Source organism: Miniopterus natalensis, chromosome 17 (genome assembly GCF_054644295.1).
Source record: "Miniopterus natalensis isolate mMinNat1 chromosome 17, mMinNat1.hap1, whole genome shotgun sequence".
NCBI classification, from domain to species: Eukaryota; Metazoa; Chordata; class Mammalia; order Chiroptera; family Miniopteridae; genus Miniopterus; species Miniopterus natalensis.
This window is the reverse complement of record NC_142097.1, coordinates 38,572,712-38,593,930: the sequence shown is the minus strand read 5'-3', so window position 1 is coordinate 38,593,930 and position 21,219 is coordinate 38,572,712. Positions and strand designations below refer to the sequence as shown.

General features: G+C 49.9%; 1 protein-coding gene across 3 annotated transcripts in view; it reads left to right on the top strand.

Annotated features, from left to right (window-relative positions):
* RGS9 (regulator of G protein signaling 9) overlaps window positions 1-21,219 on the top strand; it is a 44,679-nt gene that overhangs the window by 6,723 nt on the left and 16,737 nt on the right. Inside the window, exons 2-11 of one of the 3 annotated variants that reach the window (XM_087825674.1) lie at window positions 1,355-1,451; window positions 4,557-4,607; window positions 6,040-6,146; window positions 6,349-6,400; window positions 6,659-6,717; window positions 7,940-8,016; window positions 11,351-11,432; window positions 16,244-16,315; window positions 17,922-17,952; window positions 20,260-20,267. In XM_087825674.1, coding sequence (XP_087681800.1) covers window positions 1,355-1,451; window positions 4,557-4,607; window positions 6,040-6,146; window positions 6,349-6,400; window positions 6,659-6,717; window positions 7,940-8,016; window positions 11,351-11,432; window positions 16,244-16,315; window positions 17,922-17,952; window positions 20,260-20,267 — 636 coding nt within the window. The remainder of the gene's footprint in view (window positions 1-1,354; window positions 1,452-4,556; window positions 4,608-6,039; window positions 6,147-6,348; window positions 6,401-6,658; window positions 6,718-7,939; window positions 8,017-11,350; window positions 11,433-16,243; window positions 16,316-17,921; window positions 17,953-20,259; window positions 20,268-21,219) is intronic. The other 2 variants (XM_016214519.2, XM_016214520.2) reach the window with 2 other exon arrangements.

The window sequence follows — 21,219 nt, the reverse complement described above, 5'->3', positions numbered from 1 at the left end:
TAAATATGTGCTTAATCAATAAATATATTTAATTGATGAGTAGAGCTAGGTTTTTACTCCCAGGCTTCTAAACACAGCCCCGCATGCGAGGTTTCAAAGATGCATTAATTGTACAAATGCTACGAATAGTGATTCTGTCAACAACCGCTAACATATGTCTCCTTATAAAGCATCTATCTTTATGTTTATAGGTCTCTATCTATCTATGTCTTTATGCATGTATAACATATATCTTGCCTTATAAAGCATTTCCACACAGTCAGATTCCAAGAGATGACAAAACCATATCAAATAGTTGGATACGTACTATCAGTGTCCCCTTTTTATGCCAGAGGAAGGAAATTGAGAGAGGAAATCCTACAGTTAGGAGACAAAGGAAATCCTCCTGAGGCTGGGAGAACCTTGGGTTCCTTTTCTTTGGACTACAAGCACATGCCAACTGTAAAGGGACTTTGTAAACTGTAAAGGGCTGTATAGTTAGCATTAGGGAGTGCTATTTTATTAAACAGCAGGACGGTAATGGTGATGTAACCAAGGTAGTTAAATTGAGGGGAAGCAGGTAGACCAGTGAGCGAGCTCTTTTAGTGTGGGGAGCGGACAGGTTGGTTTTCAGGTGCCACCCTCCCTGGGGACAGGTCCAGCTGTGCGCAGCTGCCCTGACCTCCAGAGAGGGAAGCTTGGCCATTGGCTCTGAGTGGAAGGGCCCTTGCAGGGTTTTGAGCAGAGGTGACCTATCCTAAAATAATGAAAAGACTCACCCTGACTGCTCGGTTGGGAACAGACTGAGGGGTTGATGTGTCACAGTGAAGCCCCATCATTTCATGCCCAGACTATAGCAATAGCTTTGAATAAATCTCCCACTGTTCTCTACTGTGGCACCGTCTTCAGACTTCAATGTGTTCCCTCTGTCATAGACCACATTTCCAAAACGCAGGCCAGCTCAAGCTACTCCTCCTCAGAAACAGCTGCCGGGACAAAATCCACACTCTGGGAGTGGCACTCGAGGTCCAGTGTGACCTGGCCTCCACCTGTCCCTCCAGCGTCGTCTCCCACACCCCCAGGCAGTCATCCTCCCATGCCTTCGCTCATCCTCTCTCTTTCTGTCCAGGAAAACCCTTTTTCATTGAGTCCCATCTCCTCCTGAGAGCCTCTGCAGAATGTCCAGGTCAGAATGCATCTCACACAGTGAGGGCACACGTGCCTGGAGCACACTGTTACTCAGTGCCACCCAGGCGGTACGCTCTGCTCCGTGTGTTCATCTTTGTGTCCCTTGACCCCTCAGTGCTTCAGAAAAAGCCCAACTCAGCCTCTGAAACGGTTCTGCTCAGCCAGATGTTTTGCTTCTGCCTTGCAGATTGAAGCATTAGTGAAGGACATGCAGAACCCAGAGACAGGGGTTCGAATGCAGAACCAGAAGATCCTGGTCACCAGCATCCCTCACGCCATGACAGGTAATACACCCTGTGATTTAGTCTTGCCTTCGAACAGACAACACACGGGGGCTGGCGAACTATAGCTAGTGGGCCAAATTTGGCCTGCAGCCTATATTTGTAAATAAAGTTTTATTGGAACACATCCACATCCCCATTTATGTATTGTCTTTGGCTGCTTTGACACTGCTGTAAATAGCAGTGAAGAGAGACCGTGTCACGGCCCACAAACCAAAAATATTTACTCTCTAGCCCTTTATAGAGTAAGTTTGCTGACTGCTGGCTCCAGGCTCCTTCTGAAGAAGGGGTAGGAAGGGAAGGAGGAAAGGACTCAGTAGTAGGTCACTGCAAAGCCATTCCTCCCAGGAGGTCATTTAAAAAATGTTTACTGTCACTTTCTGTTTGTTTGCCTTGTTTGTTTTTGTTTCAATGAAACCAGGTAGGAGAAAATAAAAACGATTTGGCAGAAAAAAATTGGCCTTTGTTCCACCTTCTCCTACCTTCTAATTTGTATTCAGACCCTTCTTAACGACCCTGTGGGGACAGCACCCTTGTGTCCTTTCTCTAGGTGTGGGATAAAGGGGTGCAGGGCATCATTTGAGGGTATGGGCAGAAAGGGCTGGACCCCAAAATAAGAATGCATTTTGATAAATGTGTGACAGGTATTTTATGATTTGGGAGTTGCAGCAAAGGGTATGTTTCCCACTGAGGCATATTAGCTACAGAAGCAGACAGCTTCTCAAAGCGTGAGCTGGGGCCTCGCCCTGTGTTGAGCTCCTTCTGAGCCCTCACTCTCTGCGCCACCCACAACATGACTATTAATTTTTCACTCAAGGTGCCTTAGTCTTTGCAGAGGCAAACTGGTTAACAGTCTCTTGATTCCCTTTCTGGCTGCTTAGAAGAAGGGTTCCCCCACCAGCCATGTGTCACTCAGGGTTCCTCGAGTGCCAGCAACAGAAGACCAACTCTGTCTACTTGGAGCAAAAGAGGAATTGATTGGAATTCCACAGGGTGGCACTCACGCAAGAAAAGGAAACTGACGAGCCAGACTTGGGAAAGGCTAGGAACCAGAGTAGCCTGGGCACCCGAAGAGCAGGGATCACTGGGCAGACTTTTCAGGGTACCTCTGCTCTCCCCCAGCAGTTAAGATGCAGCTGTGGCAATTCTTCCTGGAGGCATCCCTGCCCCTGCCCTCTCTCTACCTCTGGTTGTGATGAATTCTGGCCTGAATTCCCCACTAGATTCAGAAGCCCTCAAGGGGAAAAGTCTCCTCTTGCTCATCTGGGTAACCCCAGAGCTTAGCATAGGTGCGGGTCAGGGTAGAGATTTAATAGTTTATTGAATGGGTGAACCAGTCCTGGTCTAGCACCAGACGTTGAGTCAGGCTCCCTGGGGTTGACTCCTTCAGGTGCCCTTTTCTAGCTATGTAGCCCTAATCTCAATGTTCTCATTTTAGAAGCAGGAATAGCGATCCCTGTTTAAGAGGATGAGTGCGGGAATTAAATGAGAGAGTACTGTGCACGTGGTCAGCATACAGCGGATGCTGGAGGGATGGCGATAGCTCAGTTTCCCACATTGTGTCAGTTAATACCCACAGTAAGGTTAGGGAAAGATATGACCCTCCCCTTTTTGCAGATGGGGCCCTGGAGATGCAAAGAGGTTCAGCAACTTGTCCCCATTTCACTAAACTTGTGCATGGCTGAGCTTGGACTGGAGCCCAGTTATGTGACTTCAGCGTCCATACTCTTACTCACTGCCACCCTGCGGAGCTGCTTCCCTTCCTTGCACACGAGGTGCGCTCGGTTCCTGGGCGGGGCTGCCCACCTCCTGCTGGTGAATTCCAGCTGCTGTTGGAACGGGACACAGGGAAGGCCTTGCCTCGTAGTTGCAGATGAACACTAATAAAAGCAAATGGGGTAATTGGCATCCGTCCCCTTGGACAGCAGGTGACCTAGGACTTCTGGGGACAAAGGTGGCTGATGTAGGAGCCTGCCCAGACTACGTGGTACAGATGCTGGTTGCCCCGTAATCTCATTTGGGCTATTTCAGGAAACAGTCAAGTGTGTGAGAAAGCCCTCGGCTGCTCGGTGGAAAGTGCTAATCAGTCTGCCGTCTGTCTGTGGAGCATTCGATGAGACTGGGGGTGGAAAGTCTAAAACAGTCAGTCCTCAGATTCGAAGTAGGATTTTAGGTGAAGTTTGCTTTTTTTGGTTAATCCTAACCTGAGGATAGTTTTTTCATTGATTTTTAGAGAGAGTGGAAGGGGGGGAGGGAAAGAGAAAGAAAGGAGAGAGGGAGAAACATCAATGTGAGAGAGACACCTTGATTGGTTGCCTCCTGCATGCACGCTGACTGGGGCTGGGGCTCGAACCCACAACCCTTTGGGGATGGGTGGGAGGGGTGCACGGTCTCTCTTGCCCTTGTCTCTCTCTGCCTCTCCTGTTCTTTTTCCATTCCAGTCTTTACTGTGCATTGCTGTAGGCCGGCCCCTAAGACTCGCAGGACTCAGGGCAAGAGTAACAATGGAGCCCACATTCCATGGTCCAAAGTTATAAATCACCCCACAAACAGTGACTAAAATCTGTCCCATCCTCCTGCTTTGACAAAAGTACCTTCACGAGGACCTGGGAGGCCAGGTTTGAATTCTCTGACTCACTCAGAGTTTTCCCTGGGAACTTGGGGCATAGGAGAACCAGCCCCCCACCCTCAGCCCACCCCCATTTTTCTTCCCATGCCTGGCTCTGATTTAACCCACAGACGGCTTGCCTTGGGTCTGGGTTTTTTCAGTGTTAAGACTTAGTCTGTTTGCTTTCTACTTGAGTCTGTGCACAAATCACTGTAAGGTAAGGAAGTAAGTGCCACAAGAGAGATGCAGACTGAGGGTGTGTAGAGGAGGTGAAGCTGGAAACCTGGCCAGAGTCAGATCACAGGGGGCCCTGAATTAGAAGCTGCAGGGTCTGGACTGAGCATCGTGGGGGTGGGGTGGGGGACGGGGGTCCCTGAAAGTTTTGAGCAGAGGAGGGACGAGGTCACAGCTGAGCAGGGAGGAGGCCAGTCGGGCGACAGTGTGGAGGTCAGTGGGTGTGTTAGGAGGCTCTGACCATGGCCAATGCTTCTGCTTTGCAGGGAGTGATGTTCTGCAGTGGCTCGCCCAGCGGCTCTGGATCTCCAATCTGGGTGAGCGCTCGGCTGGCACTCAGTTACCAAGGACGGCTGTGTGTGCAGCCCGTGAAAATCCCGGAGGGCAGAGGCTCGAGAGAGGCTTAGCCTGGGTCCCCGGGAGAGTGACATTGCAATCGAAGAGACAAGGCCTTCATGCGTAAAACAACCCGAATCCAAAGTGAAGGCACGATAATTGGAAGACAAAATGGTCTCATGCAAAATATTGAGAGCATGTAAATAACAGGGGTCACTGGGGAGGAGTCAGTCAAGACAGACTTCTTGGAGGGGGTGATGCGCACACATACCTGCTCTCGAAAGAAGTGATGCTTATGCATGGTGGAGGGGAGCTCGGAGGGTCTGCCTTCCCAGAAGGGGGAACTAGCAAGAGCAACGGCGAGAAATGGGATGAACAAGGAATGGAGAGGTACTGAGGGGAAATCAGGAGAAATTAGTTTTTCTGGGCATGGAGGGCAGTGGAGGGGCGGGGAGTGCATATTTGCAGATTCCGCGTTTTATCTGGGAGTTAGGCAATAGGAAGCCCTGGGGGAGTTTCCAGCATGGCAGTATGTGTGATGGTCCTATTTAAGCTGGGATGTTTGGCGGCATTTTAAAGGGTGGAATGGAGCAGAAAGAATCTGGGGACCAGACGTCCCACTAGAAAAAAAGGCTGTTGGTATAAGACATAAGAAATGAGGCTATGTGATGGAGGGAGTGAGACATGAAGAAGGAGGGTTGGGACAGTGTCTTCCCCAGGCTTGGAGGCTGAGCATGTGGGTTAGGTCCTTGAGCAGGGTGGGCCTAGAGGACTGGAGGACTCTCTCGATGATGGAAAGACAGACACCTCCTTTCACTGGTGCCTCTAAGAAAGAACAAAGATACATTTCCTTCCATTGATGCAAATTGAGTAACAGGACCATGTTTCCAAGCAAACTGGAGTGGGGAGGTAGGGAGGTGGGAGAAGCCAGAGGGTCTGGACCTGGGATGCAGGCAGAGTTGAGCTTGGGAGAGAAGTTGACAATAAACATGGTGGCCTCCTTTTTCATGGGGTGAGGAAGTATCTGGTGGTCAGAGATATTCTCTCCCTGCTTCTGGGGACTTCTGCAGACCTAAAGGGTCCAAAGAAGCTTCTCCAGGATTTCCCCAGCTATCATCCCTAAACACCTGCAGTGGACCACCTGTTAGCATTTGGGTTCACTGGCTCCCTTCCAGACCTGCTGAATTGTCATTCCCAGGGGGCTGGCTGGGGAGTCCTCCTATTAGCATGCTCCCCAACTGGTGTTCAGGAACCACAGCCAAGTTCAGGAACCAGTGTCCTCACTCCTTGGTTGAAATTCTGTTAGGTTGGGGGCGCTCTTCTGGAGTTTGGGGTGCTGTGCATGGGCCAGGTACTGAGCTTCTGCCTTTGGTCCCTGCTCTGAACTTCCATGATTCCACTGCTTCTCCCCAGAGGCACAGAACTTGGGCAACTTCATTGTCAAGTACGGTTACATTTACCCCCTGCAAGACCCCAAGAATCTCATTCTCAAGCCCGATGGCAGCCTCTACCGATTTCAGGTGAGTCTTGGCCTGGACTTTGGATATTAATATGGGGTTAGTCTTATGTAAAAAGATAGTTACTTGGCTTCATATCCTCACAGATCAGGATTTTAGAAATAGTGGAGGGGGCTAAGGAAGTTTTATCTCTTAAGCCACAGGGCAGGGGGCTTATTGGGTCACAGACGGCTGTTTAAGTGAGGTTTCTTGGTTTCTTTTGTAGACGCCGTATTTCTGGCCGACCCAGCAGTGGCCAGCTGAAGATACAGACTATGGTAACAGCCCTCCCCGCATGCCTTTGGTAGTGCTTAACATGCTGCTTATTTACTTGCTGCATTTTGGTGGCATTTGTCTTGCTGTCATCATGACCTTTATGGCGGTACACATGGGTACTGGGAATGTTCCTGAGGGAAGAGAGCTGGTCTGCTGAGCGATCTCTCCACCAGGCTGAGCACAGCAGCCTCATGCACAGAGAGGCTGCAGATGCGATTCTGAAATGTGGTGATGGAAAATGTCATTGTTTTCCTCTCTAGCCATCTATCTGACCAAGCGAAATATCAAGAAGAAAGGGGTTTTAGAGGAACATGAAAAGGTACAGAGATACTTTCAAGTAAAGCTTATTATAATTGAATAGAATATAGTCTCGAGCTGTTTTTCCCCTGTTTCTCCCATTGCTACATTCATATGTATCATCATCTGTCCATCTCTCCATCCATCATCCATCATCTATAACCCATTATCCATTCATCCATTACCCATTTATCCATCCATCTGTCCATCATCCATCCATCCATCCATCCATCCATCCATCCATCCATCCATCCATCCATCTTCTATCCATCCATCATCCATCCATCCATCCATCCATCCATCCATCCATCCATCTTCTATCCATCCATCATCCATCCATCCATCCATCCATCCATCCATCCATCCATCCATCCATCCATCTTTATCCATCCATCTTCCATCCATCCATCATCCATCCATCCATCCATCCATCCATCCATCCATCCATCCATCCATCCATCCATCCATCTTTATCCATCCATCATCCATACATTCATCCATCCGTCCATCCATCCATCCATTATTTATCCATTTGTCCATCTATCACCCATCCATCTGTCCATCCAGCCATCCGTCCATCCATTCACCCATCTATCCATCATCATCTCTCTATTATCCATCCATATATTTAGAAGCAGCTCCTTGAAATAAATTCTTCCCCACGCTGAGCTTCAGTTTCTCCTGCTGTAATTTAAGCCCTTGCTCTCCCCAAACAATATGAATTAATATGTATGATAATGCATATTATTTGGTGAACAGATTTGAATTTGAGTTTGTGATGAGCACACAATAGCATAGACTTTTGTTTTAGGCTAGATGAGTCAGATTTCTCAGAGGACACACCCTAACACTCAGAAGGCTAGATTTCTGGGCAGATGGCAACAATTCTGCTGTGTTTTATGTTTTACAAACATGTTTTTAGAAAAGCCAGCATCACACCAGCATTAGGTCTCATCTTTGTGGATTTGTGATGCTCTGTTGTTGAATATTGAGTTTCCATGTTCCTCCCCACACGGTTCCCTTCTTCCTAATCAGATTTGGGGTACATGTATTTAAAAAAGGCTTTTTGAGAATTTGGTGATACTCCTTGAATAAACATCTATGCAAAACTGGGGCGAAGGCCCTGTGGCTGGGCCTAGTTTCCACAGAGCCAGGGGCATGCCCTTGTTGACTTAGGGCTTCTGCCCACTGCATGTGGCATATGTCATGGGCCTCAATGTTCTCACTTTGTTTTCCTTCCCTAGGAAAATTACAATTTCTTGAACAAAAAAATTAACTACAAGTGGGACTTTGTTATTATGCAGGCCAAAGAGCAGTACAGGTGAGTGAAAGGTCATGCTTGTTCTCTGGCTGTCCTTGCCCCCTCCCTCCCTTGTTTCCTCTTAGTAAAATAAACCTTTATTGGGCATTTATGTGTCAGACACTGAGTTAGGTGTAGGGAATATAAAGACACAGCCTAGTGGGTCAGGCAGATGATCATGAGGCGATAGTGAGATGAGCGCCACAGGCAGGAGTTTGCAGAAGGAGCCGTAGAAATGACATTGAACTTGGAGGATGCATAGGAGGCGTCCAGGCGAAGGATGGTGATGGTGGATGGAGCAGCAATGAAGAGGGAAATAAGGGCCATGGGGAGCCACAGAAAGATCTGAAGCAGCGAAGGTATATAATCAGATTCACACATCAGCACCACCCACTGCTGCTCTCATTTGCCTGCTGTCCATGTCAGAAATGGAGTTGACATCCTCCAGGAGGGCTCTGTCTTGTCCATGAGAGCCAGATGTAAATGCTGGGGGGGGTGTATCAGTCAGTATGAGGTTCGGCTATCGTAACAAGCAGCTCCCACATCTCAGGAGTGTGAAACCATAGTGTTCACTTCTTGCTTGTGTCACATGTCCACTGTGGGTCGGCCGGGGCCCTGACATTCTTTGTGCCCACTCCAGGACCTGTGCTAAAGGAGCAGCACCATCTGGGCTTTGTCTGTTTCCAGAGCAGCGGGGGAAAGAGGCTGTGTGGATCACAAGTGGTCCATGTCACTTCTGCTCATGACTCATTAGCCAAAGCAGGTCATATGATTACACCCAACTCCACAGGAAGACGGGTGGGGATGTATTTTATATATATATATATATATATATATATATATATATATATATATATATATATATATATGTTTTGTTAATTCTCACCCGAGGATATTGTTTTCATTGATTTTTAAAGAGAGTGGAAGGGAGTGGGAGGGAGAGAGGAAGAGAGAGAAACATCAATGTGAGAGAGACACATAGATTAGTTGCCTCCTGCATGTGCCCTGACTGGGACCTGGGATCAAACCTGCAACCCAGGTATGTGCCCTTGACCAGGAATCAAACAAGCAACCCTTCGGTGTGTGGGCCGACACTCTAACCACTGAGAGACACTGTCCAGGGCGGGATGTACAATATTACTGTGGTCCTGAGTGGCAGGAGTCAGGAATACCTGGGGACTGATGCCAGTGGTCAGCGAGACGGATAAACCGAGCTGGCCCAGCTTCACTCACCCTGACAGGTCCAGATCCTTGCTTGCTGGTGCAGGGTTGGGCTGGATGGTGGAGACCCCATTCTCATGAAGCGGCCTTGGAACCGGAGTAGGGGTGAATTGGTCAGGGTTCTCTAAGAAAAGAGAACCGATCACATATAAATGCGAATGAATTTATTATTAGGAATTAGCTCACACAGCTCTGGAGGAGCAGGCCCAGCACTGGAGTCGGCAAGCAGGAAACCCAGGAGAGTGGGTGGTGTAAGTGCCGCCTGAAAGTTTTCAGGCTGGAGACCCGGGGGGAGCCGGGGTGGGACACAGACATTCAGTCCGCAGCAGCCTGTCTGGCTCACCAGTGCACGCCCAGTGCTTGGGACGTAGTGGGAGATCTATAAATACATCTCCAAATACACTGAATGAATAAACCAGTGGGATGCTGTTGCCAAAAAAATTGTAATGTGACAAACTAAAACAATTCCTTGTTTACTGACTCCTTTGGATCCCATTTATTACATCTCTCTTCCAATAACTCCTGTCAGAGAAGAGCAGCAGAGAGAAGCCAGAAAGGACCATAGGAGCAAATTAGCGACCGACTCTATTTACAAGGCTGCCCAGCATGACGGAAACTTTACCGGCCCCCAGGGACCCGGGGTAGTTAACCTGGTAGGAAATCGAGTTAGGTTGGCAAGGGCAAGTGGGAGCGATGGTGTTTATATTTAATTTCCGGAGGAGGTTGGCGCAACACCCCACTGGAGCCGCCCCCTCCACCCGTCGGGGTCTCTGGATGTTGTGTTAGTCACAGGGCATTAGCTGGCCCATAAATCCGCCGACTGGGCCTTGCGGAGGGCATGTGCGTCACCTGTCACCCACGTTGCCTAGGAGAGCAAGCGTTGCCGAGTGTGCGCAGGTCGCCGTGGAAATGATGCCCAGTGGGGCCCGGCTCCTCTAGGAGCCAGGAGCAATGTCATTTCCTCTCTGTAATGGGAAAGGGGGAGGCTGAGAGATAAGAGGGACAATAAAAAGCCTTTTATAATAGTAAGTTGGGCTCAGAAAAACCCTGACTTGGCACAAACCCTTTGAAGTGACAGAGTGGAGCCCAGGTGGGGAGGAACGAGCACTCCCCGAGGCGAGCGTTTGCCCATCGCGGGCTGCCTGCTCCTCCAGATGCCAGCTGCCACTTACTGAAGCAGGGAAAGTTAGGAAGGCAGGTGGTCAAACGTCAGCCCAGGGTGTCATCCACACTCGCCCCGTGGTGGAGCTGATTGGATTCTAGGGCTACTCATGGGCGTGAATGCACCCCAGCACCTCCATCTCAGGCAGAGCCCGGCTCTGTCTGGGACCAGAGTCCAAGTTCGAGTCCCATTGCTGCCACTGCTGATGGTGTGGCCCCGGGCGGGACATTGCACCTCTCTTTGCTTCGGTTCCCTGAACCGCAAAGCGAGAAAAGGTCGCCGGGAGGATGAGAGGAGTTAGACTGTGAAAGCATTTAGCGGGGCGCCCGGCACACAGGGTGGTGTGAGCACTGGCTAGTTTCACGATCGTTTCGGCAAACGTGGATTACTTGGGCCGGCTGGGCGGGTGCTGTGGCTCATCAGGAACGGGGTCCTCCACTGAGCCTTAAACATGGCTTTTGAAAGGGTGAAACCTGTCCATTTGCGACAGCATGCGTGGACCTAGAGGGTATTATCCTAAGTGAAATAAATCAGACAGAGAAAGACAAATACCGTATAATTTCACTTATATGTGGAATCTAAAGAACAAAATGAAGGAGCCAACAAAACAGAAACAGGCTCATAGACACAGAGAACAGGCTGGTGGTTGCTACAAGAGGGGGGGGTTGGGGGATGGGATGAAAAATGGGAAGGGACTGATAAGTACAGATTGGCGGTTACAGAACTGTCCCGGGGATGTAAAGCACAGCCTAGGAAATGCAGTCAATGATGTCGTAGTAACTGTGGACGGTGCCAGGCGGGTGCTGGAACTATCGGGGGGAACACTTTGTAAAGTATGTGTTATCTAACTGCTATGCTGCACACCTGAAACCAATGCAAAATAATGTCGAATGTAAACTGGAATTGAAAACGGTTGACTATTAATAACCTGGAAAACAAACAAATCAAAAGCCATGGCTTTTGGCTTTGCAGGACTGGGAAGGAGAGGAGCAAAGCAGACCGGTGCGCCCTGGACTGCCAGGAGAAGGCATACTGGCTGGTCCACCGAAGCCCTGTGAGTACCCTCCTGGCTTCACCTGCCCCTTCTCCGCCTCGCACCCCGCCCTGCTCGCCGCCCGATGCCTCGCTCCCCCGCCCTTACTCGCCTCTCTGCCCCCCTTGCCCGCTCACGTCCCTCTGGGGCTGGAACTGAGTCGCTGCTGAGGGCTGGGTTAGTGTCCAGAGCTTCCTGCCTGCAAGAGGAAACGCACGCCTGGATGGGCTCGCTCCGGGCCCAGCCGGTGGTGGGAGAACCATGTGAAATTCCTTAAGCCATCCAACCTCATTAAGTCTGAACGAGTTCGTCTTTTAAGAGGGCTAGGCCTTTTTTGGGGCAGGGCGGAGGGGGGAGAGGGCAGGATACCTTGGAAAAGAAATATAAGAAGAAAAAACTAGAACATAGGCTCCAAAGCATAAACATAAAATGCTGTTGAGAACTGACACTGCGTAGCCAACGCCCTGCCTCGTGTCCCTGGCTCCCCCTCCTTCCCTCTCCGGCCCCGGCCCCCAGCCGCTGTGACGGGAGGAGGCGAGAGGAGAAGTGTGAGCCTCATTGCTTAGAGCACGTGGGGTCTCTGGCGCTGGGACTTCAAAGGGCCAGAGGGACAAGCGGTGCCTAAGTGATGTAACTTGTCTCAGCTCGTCGCGGGGAAATGGTGGCCTCATCCCCCAGCACAAAGAGGCAGGCTGTCACGGCCACCCACTGGGGTGAACTCTGCTGCCTCAGTTTACCCCTGTGTCAGACCCACGTGCTTCCTGTGCATCGCGGGAGGTGGGAGATGTGAAGGGCGTTCTGGAACGTGAAGAGGTGGAGACGCAGGTTCTTCCTCGCGCTCCTGTGGTTTCCTGCTCGCTAGGTAACCAAATTCTTAGGACCAGAAAGCAAACTGGGTTACTCAGGGGGCCAGGGTTCCTGGAGTTTTAAACTTCAGGCCTATCAGATTTCAGCCGTTTGGCTTATTTTCTCTCTTTACTCAAATATCCCATAGGTGCCCCATCTTGGGGGCATTGGTTTGGATGACTTGTTGCCGAGGTTAAGGTCCTGGGGTTGATCTCCAAGAAGCTTGTTTGGTTTTGCTTTGGTTCAGTGCGCCTCGTCTGGGTAAACCAGTTGACCAACGCCCAACACGAGTGCCTGGAGGTTTGGTGGTAGAGTGGATGACTGAGCCCAGGGTCCTGGAGAAACCGAGCCAAGCACCCGCCTCTGCACTGGAGCTCGGGAGTGAGCTCCCTGTATGGGGAGGGAACCAAGCATTGTTCAGCCTGCATTCAGACATCTGTTCCTAAGGGGGGGAGGAGCTTGGTGAGGATAAGGGCATGTGGCAGATAAGCCACTCATTTGGCAAGATGCCCTGGAGCTCAGTGGCCCCCATGACCGAGAGGACCCTGTTCCCTGCAGGGCAGGGAGTGCCTTCCATATTCATGTGAGACTCCATGGTGTGGGAATGCCAGTGTGACTGCATCCTTGCAAAGTGACATAGACGAGCCATGTACATGATCTGCCCTGGGTCCCTCTTCTCCCCTCTGTCCCTGAACCCTGGAGGTCTGTGGGGAACAAAATTAAAAGCAGATTACCTGAGTTTTCCCCAGTTCTCCTGAGGTAAGCACTCAGCTCCCACACCAGGCACAGGGCTGAGTGGCTCTTCACAGTATGACTCAGAAGTGCCTAAATTTGATGTGTCTCTGTGATGAGTGCTTTTACCATCACCTCCCACACCTCCACCGACTCCCACGTGGCCCCGCTTTCTCCGCCCCCATCGCCACCATCACCACCATCGACATTTCGCTATCATCATCATCATCACTGCAGACCTGGACCGAGACTTGCAGTGTGCCGGGCTCTGCCCTCAGCATCAGTCTGCAGTCACTGCCTTCGTTCATCTCTGCAGTCCCGTGTGGGAGGCATTATTCTTAGTCCCATTTTGCTGATAAGGAAGCTGAGGCTCAGGGGTAGTTCCAAGTGGCCAAAGCCCCACAGCTGTAAGTACCAGAGGCTCTGAACCCACAGACTGCACGGCCATTCCCTCTTAGTCCCTATACTCTTTTTAAAGAATATGTTTTTATTGATATTTAGAAGAGGAAGGGAGAGGAAGAGCGAGATCAAAACATCAATGATGAGAGAGTGTCATTGATCGGCTGCCTCCTGCGTGCCCCCTACTGGGGATCAAGCCCACAACCCAGGCATGTGCCCTGACCGGGAATCAAACTGGTGACCTCTTGGTTCCTCGGTCAACGGCTGGGCAGTCCCTATACTCTTGCCCCCCACGACTGTGTCACATGATGTTTTAGATTTGAGACCTTTCTGTAACCTCCTCGGTCATTAGAGCCTTGAATCCGTTACTGCTGCTCTGACAAACCTGCTGCTGGGTTCAAAGGTGCCTGGCTCTCTTTGATAGCACTGGGGAGCCAAGTTCAGAATGAGGCTCTGATGTACTTGGAGCAGCTGTAAAAAATCCCTCGGACCCCAAACCCTTCATATCCAATCTCCCTCTCACTGCTGCTCCCCGAAGTCGCAACCGGACCCACCGTCAAAGATGAGGCCGGAGCGTGCCCACGTCCCGCCCTCGAGGCTCCACTGTCTTCAAACGCTCACAGCTTCTTGGTGGCCCGAGAGCGCTGGAGTTGGGAACACGCTCTGTTTGAAGAGCGTCCGGTTTGAAGTCTGTCTCGGCCTAGAAGCTGAGCAAACCCAGGAAGCCCCGGAGCTTAGGGGCTGCCAGACTGTCTCCCAGAGACCCAAACAGACTCTCAGTTCACTGGGAGAAAAGCCAGCCGGGCAAACAAAGCATGCGGGCAGAGGGGCAGCCAGAGGAGCGTCCCTGGCCCTTCTGCAGAGCTCAGGAGAGCCAGGGAGCTGGCGCTGGGCAGGCCGGCAGCACAGCAGGCCCCGTGGGTGGCCGAGCTCTGCGCCGAGGCTTCTGGTCTGGGCGGCTGAGAGCAGCCCTGTGCCGAGCGTGGGTATGCAGGTGCACCGCTGAGCACTCGGCAGCTGAACTTATATCAAAGCATGGGCCAAGTTCAAGGGAAAGAGTAAGAGAACTAATTCGAGACTCCAGACGACTGCACTGGCGCTGTGGAAGGTGAGGGTGTGTGCATGGGAGTGTGTGAGTGGGTCTGGGTGGGAGAGAGTGTGTGCGAGTGTATAAATGTGGTGGCCTGTGAGAGTGAATGTGTGTGTGTGTGAGAAGCCTCTCTTCAGTTAAGCTGGAGGGTTTCTTATACCACACGGAGGGGGCGATTCCTGGAACCCACTGTAGGTAAAGGCGCTGGTTCTGATGACCACCCTCGCACCCTCCCACCCCCATGCGGGGTTCAAGCCCACGGAAGGCTGGCCTGGACTTCTGTATTGTGCCTTCAGAACACTTGCCACAACTGTAATTCAGCATGTGTGTGATTAATTGCTGAGTGGCTGCCTCCTCCGCGAGACCTGCTGGGGAAGCCTGGAGGCAGGGGTCTCTGTTGCATTTCCCGCGGGCTCCCCAGGGCTGAGCACAATGTCAGCCACAGGAAGCGGCAGCTAAATTTGTTCACTGAGCTCCACATGTACAACCAGGGCGAGAACGGCCTTCCCCTTTCCTTGTCCTCTCACCCACTTTCTATTTCTTTTTCTCTCTTTCTCGCCTAAGCTGTGTGCCCAACATTTGCCCCCCATGGTAGCCTGTTGAGCTAAGTTGCCAGATGTAGCAAATAAAATACAGGATGCCCAGTTAAACTTGACTTTTGATTAAACAGCAAATGATACGTGTCCCAATATTTTGCTACTTGCTCTGTGTTTATACTAAAAACATACGGAATATATTTTTATGCAAAATGATATAATCAAAATATTTGTTGTTTATCTGAAATTGAGACTGAACTGGGCAGCCTATATTTTATTTGGCAACCATACTTCTGAGCTAAAAATGCGACAGATCCTATTGATGAGGCTGAGACAACCTCAGCTGCTTCCTGCCTCAGCTCCAGTGCAGTCAGCCTGGTTAATCACACGAGAAACTTGGTGGGTGCCTGGGACCAAACCAGCACAGAGGGAAGAGCAAGCCCCAAACTGCTGGCCTCGAAGGATTGAGAGAGACCAAGCGAGACTGGCCGGGAAGCTGGCCTGATGGAGAAGGGAACTGACAGAGATTGAGACCCAGCTGTGAGCCAGGCCCCTTGCTTAGCAATAGTTGCCCTCTGTTGAGAGCTTCACACTCCATCTTGTTAGATCCTCACAAGAACCTGACAGGTAGGAGGATCATCATTTCTCAGAAGGGACAGCTTGTGCAGAGAGAAGTAATTTCCAAGACCTTCCTCAAAGCGAGGAAGTGGCAGGACTAGGATTGGATCCCAGAGGCGCCTGGCTGAAGGCTGGACTCTCCAAAGCACTGCACTGTAGGGAGGGGAAGGAGCACCACGGAGGAGTCAGGAGTCCCATGTGTTAATCCCAGTGAACTCTTACTGAATTGAGTGTTATTTATACATCCCATTACCCACCTACTGATCCATCCATCAATCTATCCATCAGAGCATCCACCCATCCATCCACCCATCCACCCACCCATCACCCACCTACCTACCCATCCACCCACCCGCCCATCCATCAGTGCATGCACACATCTACCCATGCCACTGAGTTAGGTCATGGGGATGCTGTGGTGGTGGAGCAGCCCTACGAAGCTCAGCAGCTCACCGAGAGGGCGTAACACCCTCATACCTCCCCGTGGGCTAGGCCACCAGCTTTTCGCAGCTCAGTCTCACAATTGGCAGCTTGGCTGGCCGAGACCCAAAGTTAATTAGAAACTGGAGACTCTCCAGCAGTGGTTCTTATGTTATTTTTATTCCATTCAGCCGGGAATGAACAATGTGCTGGACTATGGCCTGGACCGAGTGACCAATCCGAATGAAGTCCAGGTAAACCAGGTAGGTCTCTGCTGCATACTTTGGGTGGGCAGAGCCTAGGTCTGGTTCCTGGCTGGGAAGATGTCCACTTGTCTGTTGTCTAGTTGTGTCTGTTTGGGCAATGATATCTCCCCTTTGAGACTGCCTAAGAGAGGAGGACTGTGGGCTCTGTGATATCAGTGTTGGGGACAGAGAGGCCATGGCAAGGGTCCTGCATAAAGAAAGAGATTTAGAGTGCAGGTCAGAGCCAATGGAATCTAGGTAGTTGGTTTCCAGACTTTTCTGAGTCACTTCCCCTTTTGAAAATCTGATGAAAGTTATGAAAACATTCTGCCCAAAGACTCACAGACACTTTGCATACAATTCTAGCCAGTCCTCTCACTCCCTGAAGCCTATGGGCCCTAGTCTTAAAATCAACCTTGGGTTTAAACCTTCATCATCATGACAGAACCTGGAATGTCATACTTTCTTTTGCATCTCAATAGAGTAGGACCTTTGCAAAGATTCTCTTAGACTTTTATTTTAAAAGGACCCTTTCCCTAAATACAGCCACCATTTATGATGGATGGCCAATTTCCCATGATGGTTTCTTATTTACAGAAATGCAGTTCATGAGCTGCTGAAACCGTGAGCATTCTGGGTAGGGCTTCTCAACCACGGCACTATTGTTTTGAGCTTTCCTGTGCATTGTAGGATGTTTAGCAGCATCCTGGCCTCTACCCACTGGATGCCAGTAACATTGTACCTTTCCCTGCCCACCTCCCAGTCCTGACAGTCAAAGATGTCTCCAGACATTGTCCCATGTACCCTGGGGGGACAAAACTGCCCTGGTTGAGAACCACTGATCCCAGTAAACCAACTAAACTCCATTGCAACTAGTCTTAGGTGGTCTCATTGATTTCTGTCTAACGTTATCTTTGGGCAGCAAGGGGGTCAGTGACCTTTCTAAGCTCTGGCAATGCCTTAAGGCTGAATGGCAGCCAGGACGGATGTACCGGGAAAGGAGGGAGAAGGAAGTGAATGGGGAAAGTGGAAGAAGCAGGAAAAAGGTGGCCTCGAGGCAGCTCTGTGACATGTATGCTTTAGCCCTCTGGGCCCCAGAACTCAAAATGACCTGGGGACTGCCCCCACCAGTGCATGAGACAGATGCCCAGGTTTCGGGATGGAGTCCATCTGGAGAGAGACTTCACGTCCCCAGAGGGTGTCACCTGGGGGGGAGGCATTGCTAAGTCCCTTGTCCACAACTCAGAGTGACCCTTCCTTTGATATACTTGCGGCACTGTCAGCCTTCCACGGCCTTTTCCATGTCAGATGACAGATAAATTGCCGAGGCCTTGTCGGCTTGGTTGCCATGGAAACAGAATCACGGCAAATACTGAACCTGGCTGGGAGATTTGCTTTCTATATTTTTATTTTTTATGGGTAACTGGCAGCTCTGGAAACCTCTGCGATGGAGGAGGGGAGGGCAGAGGCGGACAGCACAGCGCCACCGCCAGGCTGGGAGGAGAGGGTGCCTTCCGGCGGTCAGCGCGGGGCAGGGGGCTGCGGTCCCCACGCTGATGTTGGACACGGGGCTGCTTTTACTTCTGTTTACCATCGTCTTCTCTGTCTCTCTCTCTTCCACCAGCTCCCTTCCTCCTGTCTGCATGCTGACTATTGTGGAGAATTTAAGAAGAATTAAGAACCGTAATTCTCACTCAGGTGGCAGGACCTTCCCACCTGTCCCGTCAGCCAGCCCTGTATTTTTTTTTTTTTAATATGTCTTTATTGATTTCAGAGAGAGGAAGGGAGAGAGAGAGAGAAACATCAATGATGAGAGAGTCATTGATCGGCTGCCTCCTGCACGCCCCCTACTGGGGATCAAACCCACAACCCGGGCATGTGCCCTGACCGGGAATGGAACTGTGATCTCCTGGATCCTAGGTCGATGCTCCACCGCTGAGCCATGCTGGCCAGACGGGGGCCCTACATTTTTCTTTTGCACCGTGCCCTGCAGGTTGTGGCATCTGTCCTGCCTCCGCATGGCAGGACAGATCCTTCAGAGGATCACGACCTTGAACTCGTGTGTTCTTGCACAGCTGGCTGCCTGCCTCCCATCTCCTCTCTTCTGCTTTGTGTTCTGAGTTTCCCAGTTTCTCACTTTTGATTCTCTCTCTGCTCTCAATGCTTGTGTACCCCGATTCCTCAGGCTTCTCGCCGTCTCATATTGTGCTCCATGCTTGCCTGCCGTTCACCTCTTGTTTTTGCAGATCCCTGTCTGGCTGTCTGATCACTGGGTCCCTGCTTGTCCCTGTTCTGGGCTCCCACACTTTGGTCCACAGTGGCTCAGGGGCCTCTCAGGTCAGGGCCCTGACCCCTGCTGCCCTGGGATTATTGTCTGCAGCCTGCATCCGGCTCTGAAGGCCAACAACTCGGCCACAGAGCTGTGTAAATAAGCTCGAGCTCTGGCCCTATTTGGGCAAATCTGCAACTGAAAAATAATAAGTCAGAATTCCAAGAATGCAGAGCATTTGAAGATTCCTTGGACAGAGTATCTCACTGTGCAAAGTGTGTCACCAGATGAGAAAGATAGAAGCAACCTCAGTCCAGGAGGGCCAACTGTTGAGAAAGCAGGGGATTTGTGCGTGAATTCCAGGGTGGAAAAAAATGTTATTTCTTATTTTATCAGGAGGTGGTTTATTTTGAATTGCTGAGAAGTGTGTGTGTATTTTTTAATAACTTCACTTTATTTTAAATAAATGTTTTGTATGGCCTTTGGCTAAGTAATAATTTTGCTAGGTTTATGAGATTTGGCAAATAAAAATACAGGATGCCCAGTTATGTTTGAATTGCAGATAAACAACAAATAACTTTTTAAGTATAAGTATGTCCCAAATATTGCATGGGCATCCTATATTTTACTTTGTAAGTGAGGTCAAAACCATGTCATGCATAATCTCACAGCAGTTTATGAGCCCTAAGTCACTGGCGACTGTCCGTTGAGTCTCTGCATTATACCAGTCACCTGTCTGTTGTCTCACCCAATCCTTTGTTTTTCTGTCTCCTTTTACAAATGAGAAAACAGAAGCTTTGAATTGCTAAAAATAACTCACCCAGAGTCAAGTAGCCAATAAGGGACAGAACCAGGATTTTGACCTTGACCTCTGTCTGATCCCCAAATGCAGTCTTTCTTCCACCCCACCTTCCTGTCAGATTTTCTCTTGATCTTTTAGAGAAGCCTAGAACCCTTGCCCCAACTGCCCCGATGCAACTGAACACCCCTAGCAGGACAGAGATGTCCTACGTGTCAATCTAGAGGGAGCTGATCCTATGGACAACTATTTTTAAAGCTAGAAATAAATGCTAAAGTCCACATGGACTCCCCAAGGTGGAGGTGGGGAAACCTCAGACGCGGCAGAATCCTATTATTAGAGAGCTCGCTGCAGGATGATTCCCAGAAGGTAGCTGGTAGTTCCGGGAATCCGAAACCCAACAGCAAACCACACCGCCGATACAGGGCCCTCAAAGGGTTTAATAAAAGCCAGTGAAGTGCATTAAAATATGAAACATTTTGAAACCCCGAAGACTGAGATAATGGCCCCAGAAACAAATATTTGAGGCCAAAGTTAGGCCACACTAGGTAGAGTAGCAATGACTTTGCAAGACGGCTCCCCGCGGAGCCTTGAGGGCATCAGGGCAGACTGAGAACCTGGCTCATTTCACTGGTGATCGGCCACTCAGGAGCCCCGTGGCCTCAGAACAGTGGCTCACAGGAAGCTTGCTCTTGGGTCCCAGGCACCTTGCAGGAGGGTATTTAGGATGTTGGCTGCTGAGCACAGGCCTAGCACAATCACGATCTTTACCATCATTGCTGTCTCCCCCACTCCCAGCTCTGTAGGGCTATTACTGACGTGTGACATATGGAAGTTTAAGGTGTACAATGTGATGATTAGATACATGTATATATCGCAAAATAAGTGCCACAGTAAGGTTAGTGAGCACCTCTGTCCCTCCGCATAATTATGATTTTGTGTGCGCATGTTGATAACATTTAAGATCTATTCTCTCAACAGCTTTCAAGTCTATAATGCACTATTGCTAATTACAGTCACCATGCTGTATGCATTAGGTCCCGAGATTTTATTTATCTTGACGCTGGGAGTTTGTTTCACCACCACTAGTGTTAATTAAAGAGTGTTTCCTGTGTTTGTGTTTCATCTCGGCGTAGGGGCCCCAGCTCTCTTTTTGTTTTAATTTTACTTGAAATGGCTGGATAGAGTCATTCTGTTTTGCATGCTCTCAGCTTGAGGGCAAGGAGGAAACTGGTGACAAGAGCAGGCTGTTTTTTGTTTCTCATGGATCTCTCCTCAGCTTCGCAAAGGGCAGGCTGGGCTTCGAATCTTAGCTCAGCCAATTACTGACCAGGAGATGTTGGAAAAGTTGCCCATAACCTATTACAGTTCCAAAGCTGCAAATGGTAGTAAAACCTCTCTCCCTTACACAGGTGTAAGGGCTCCAAGGGGTGCAAATTGCTTTGCACTAATTGCTAAGTGACTATTGTTATACAACAGTCCAGCTTCCCCTTTGAGCAGAGGGGACACTATTTTTAATCCATTTTGGCAGATTCTAACAGAAGAATCTGACTAAATTAGGTTTGCATGCAAATCTACTGGGGCCCCATGGTCCTGAAATGTGTGTTGCCTAAAACGGTGCCTTATGTTGAGACAGAATGGGAACAAAGAATCCGTGTGCTTGCCAAAACATCTGGATCATTTGGGTAGTGTCTTCAACTTTTTAAGTGGAGAAATATTCTATTAAGCTTAGAATACATCTCCATTTTTTTAGGCCTCTGAGCCCATGACAATCATCATATAGTTAATATTAACTGAGCACCAGATATGACTCTAGGGAAGGTAGACATGGTGCCTCGTGGATGAGATTATATT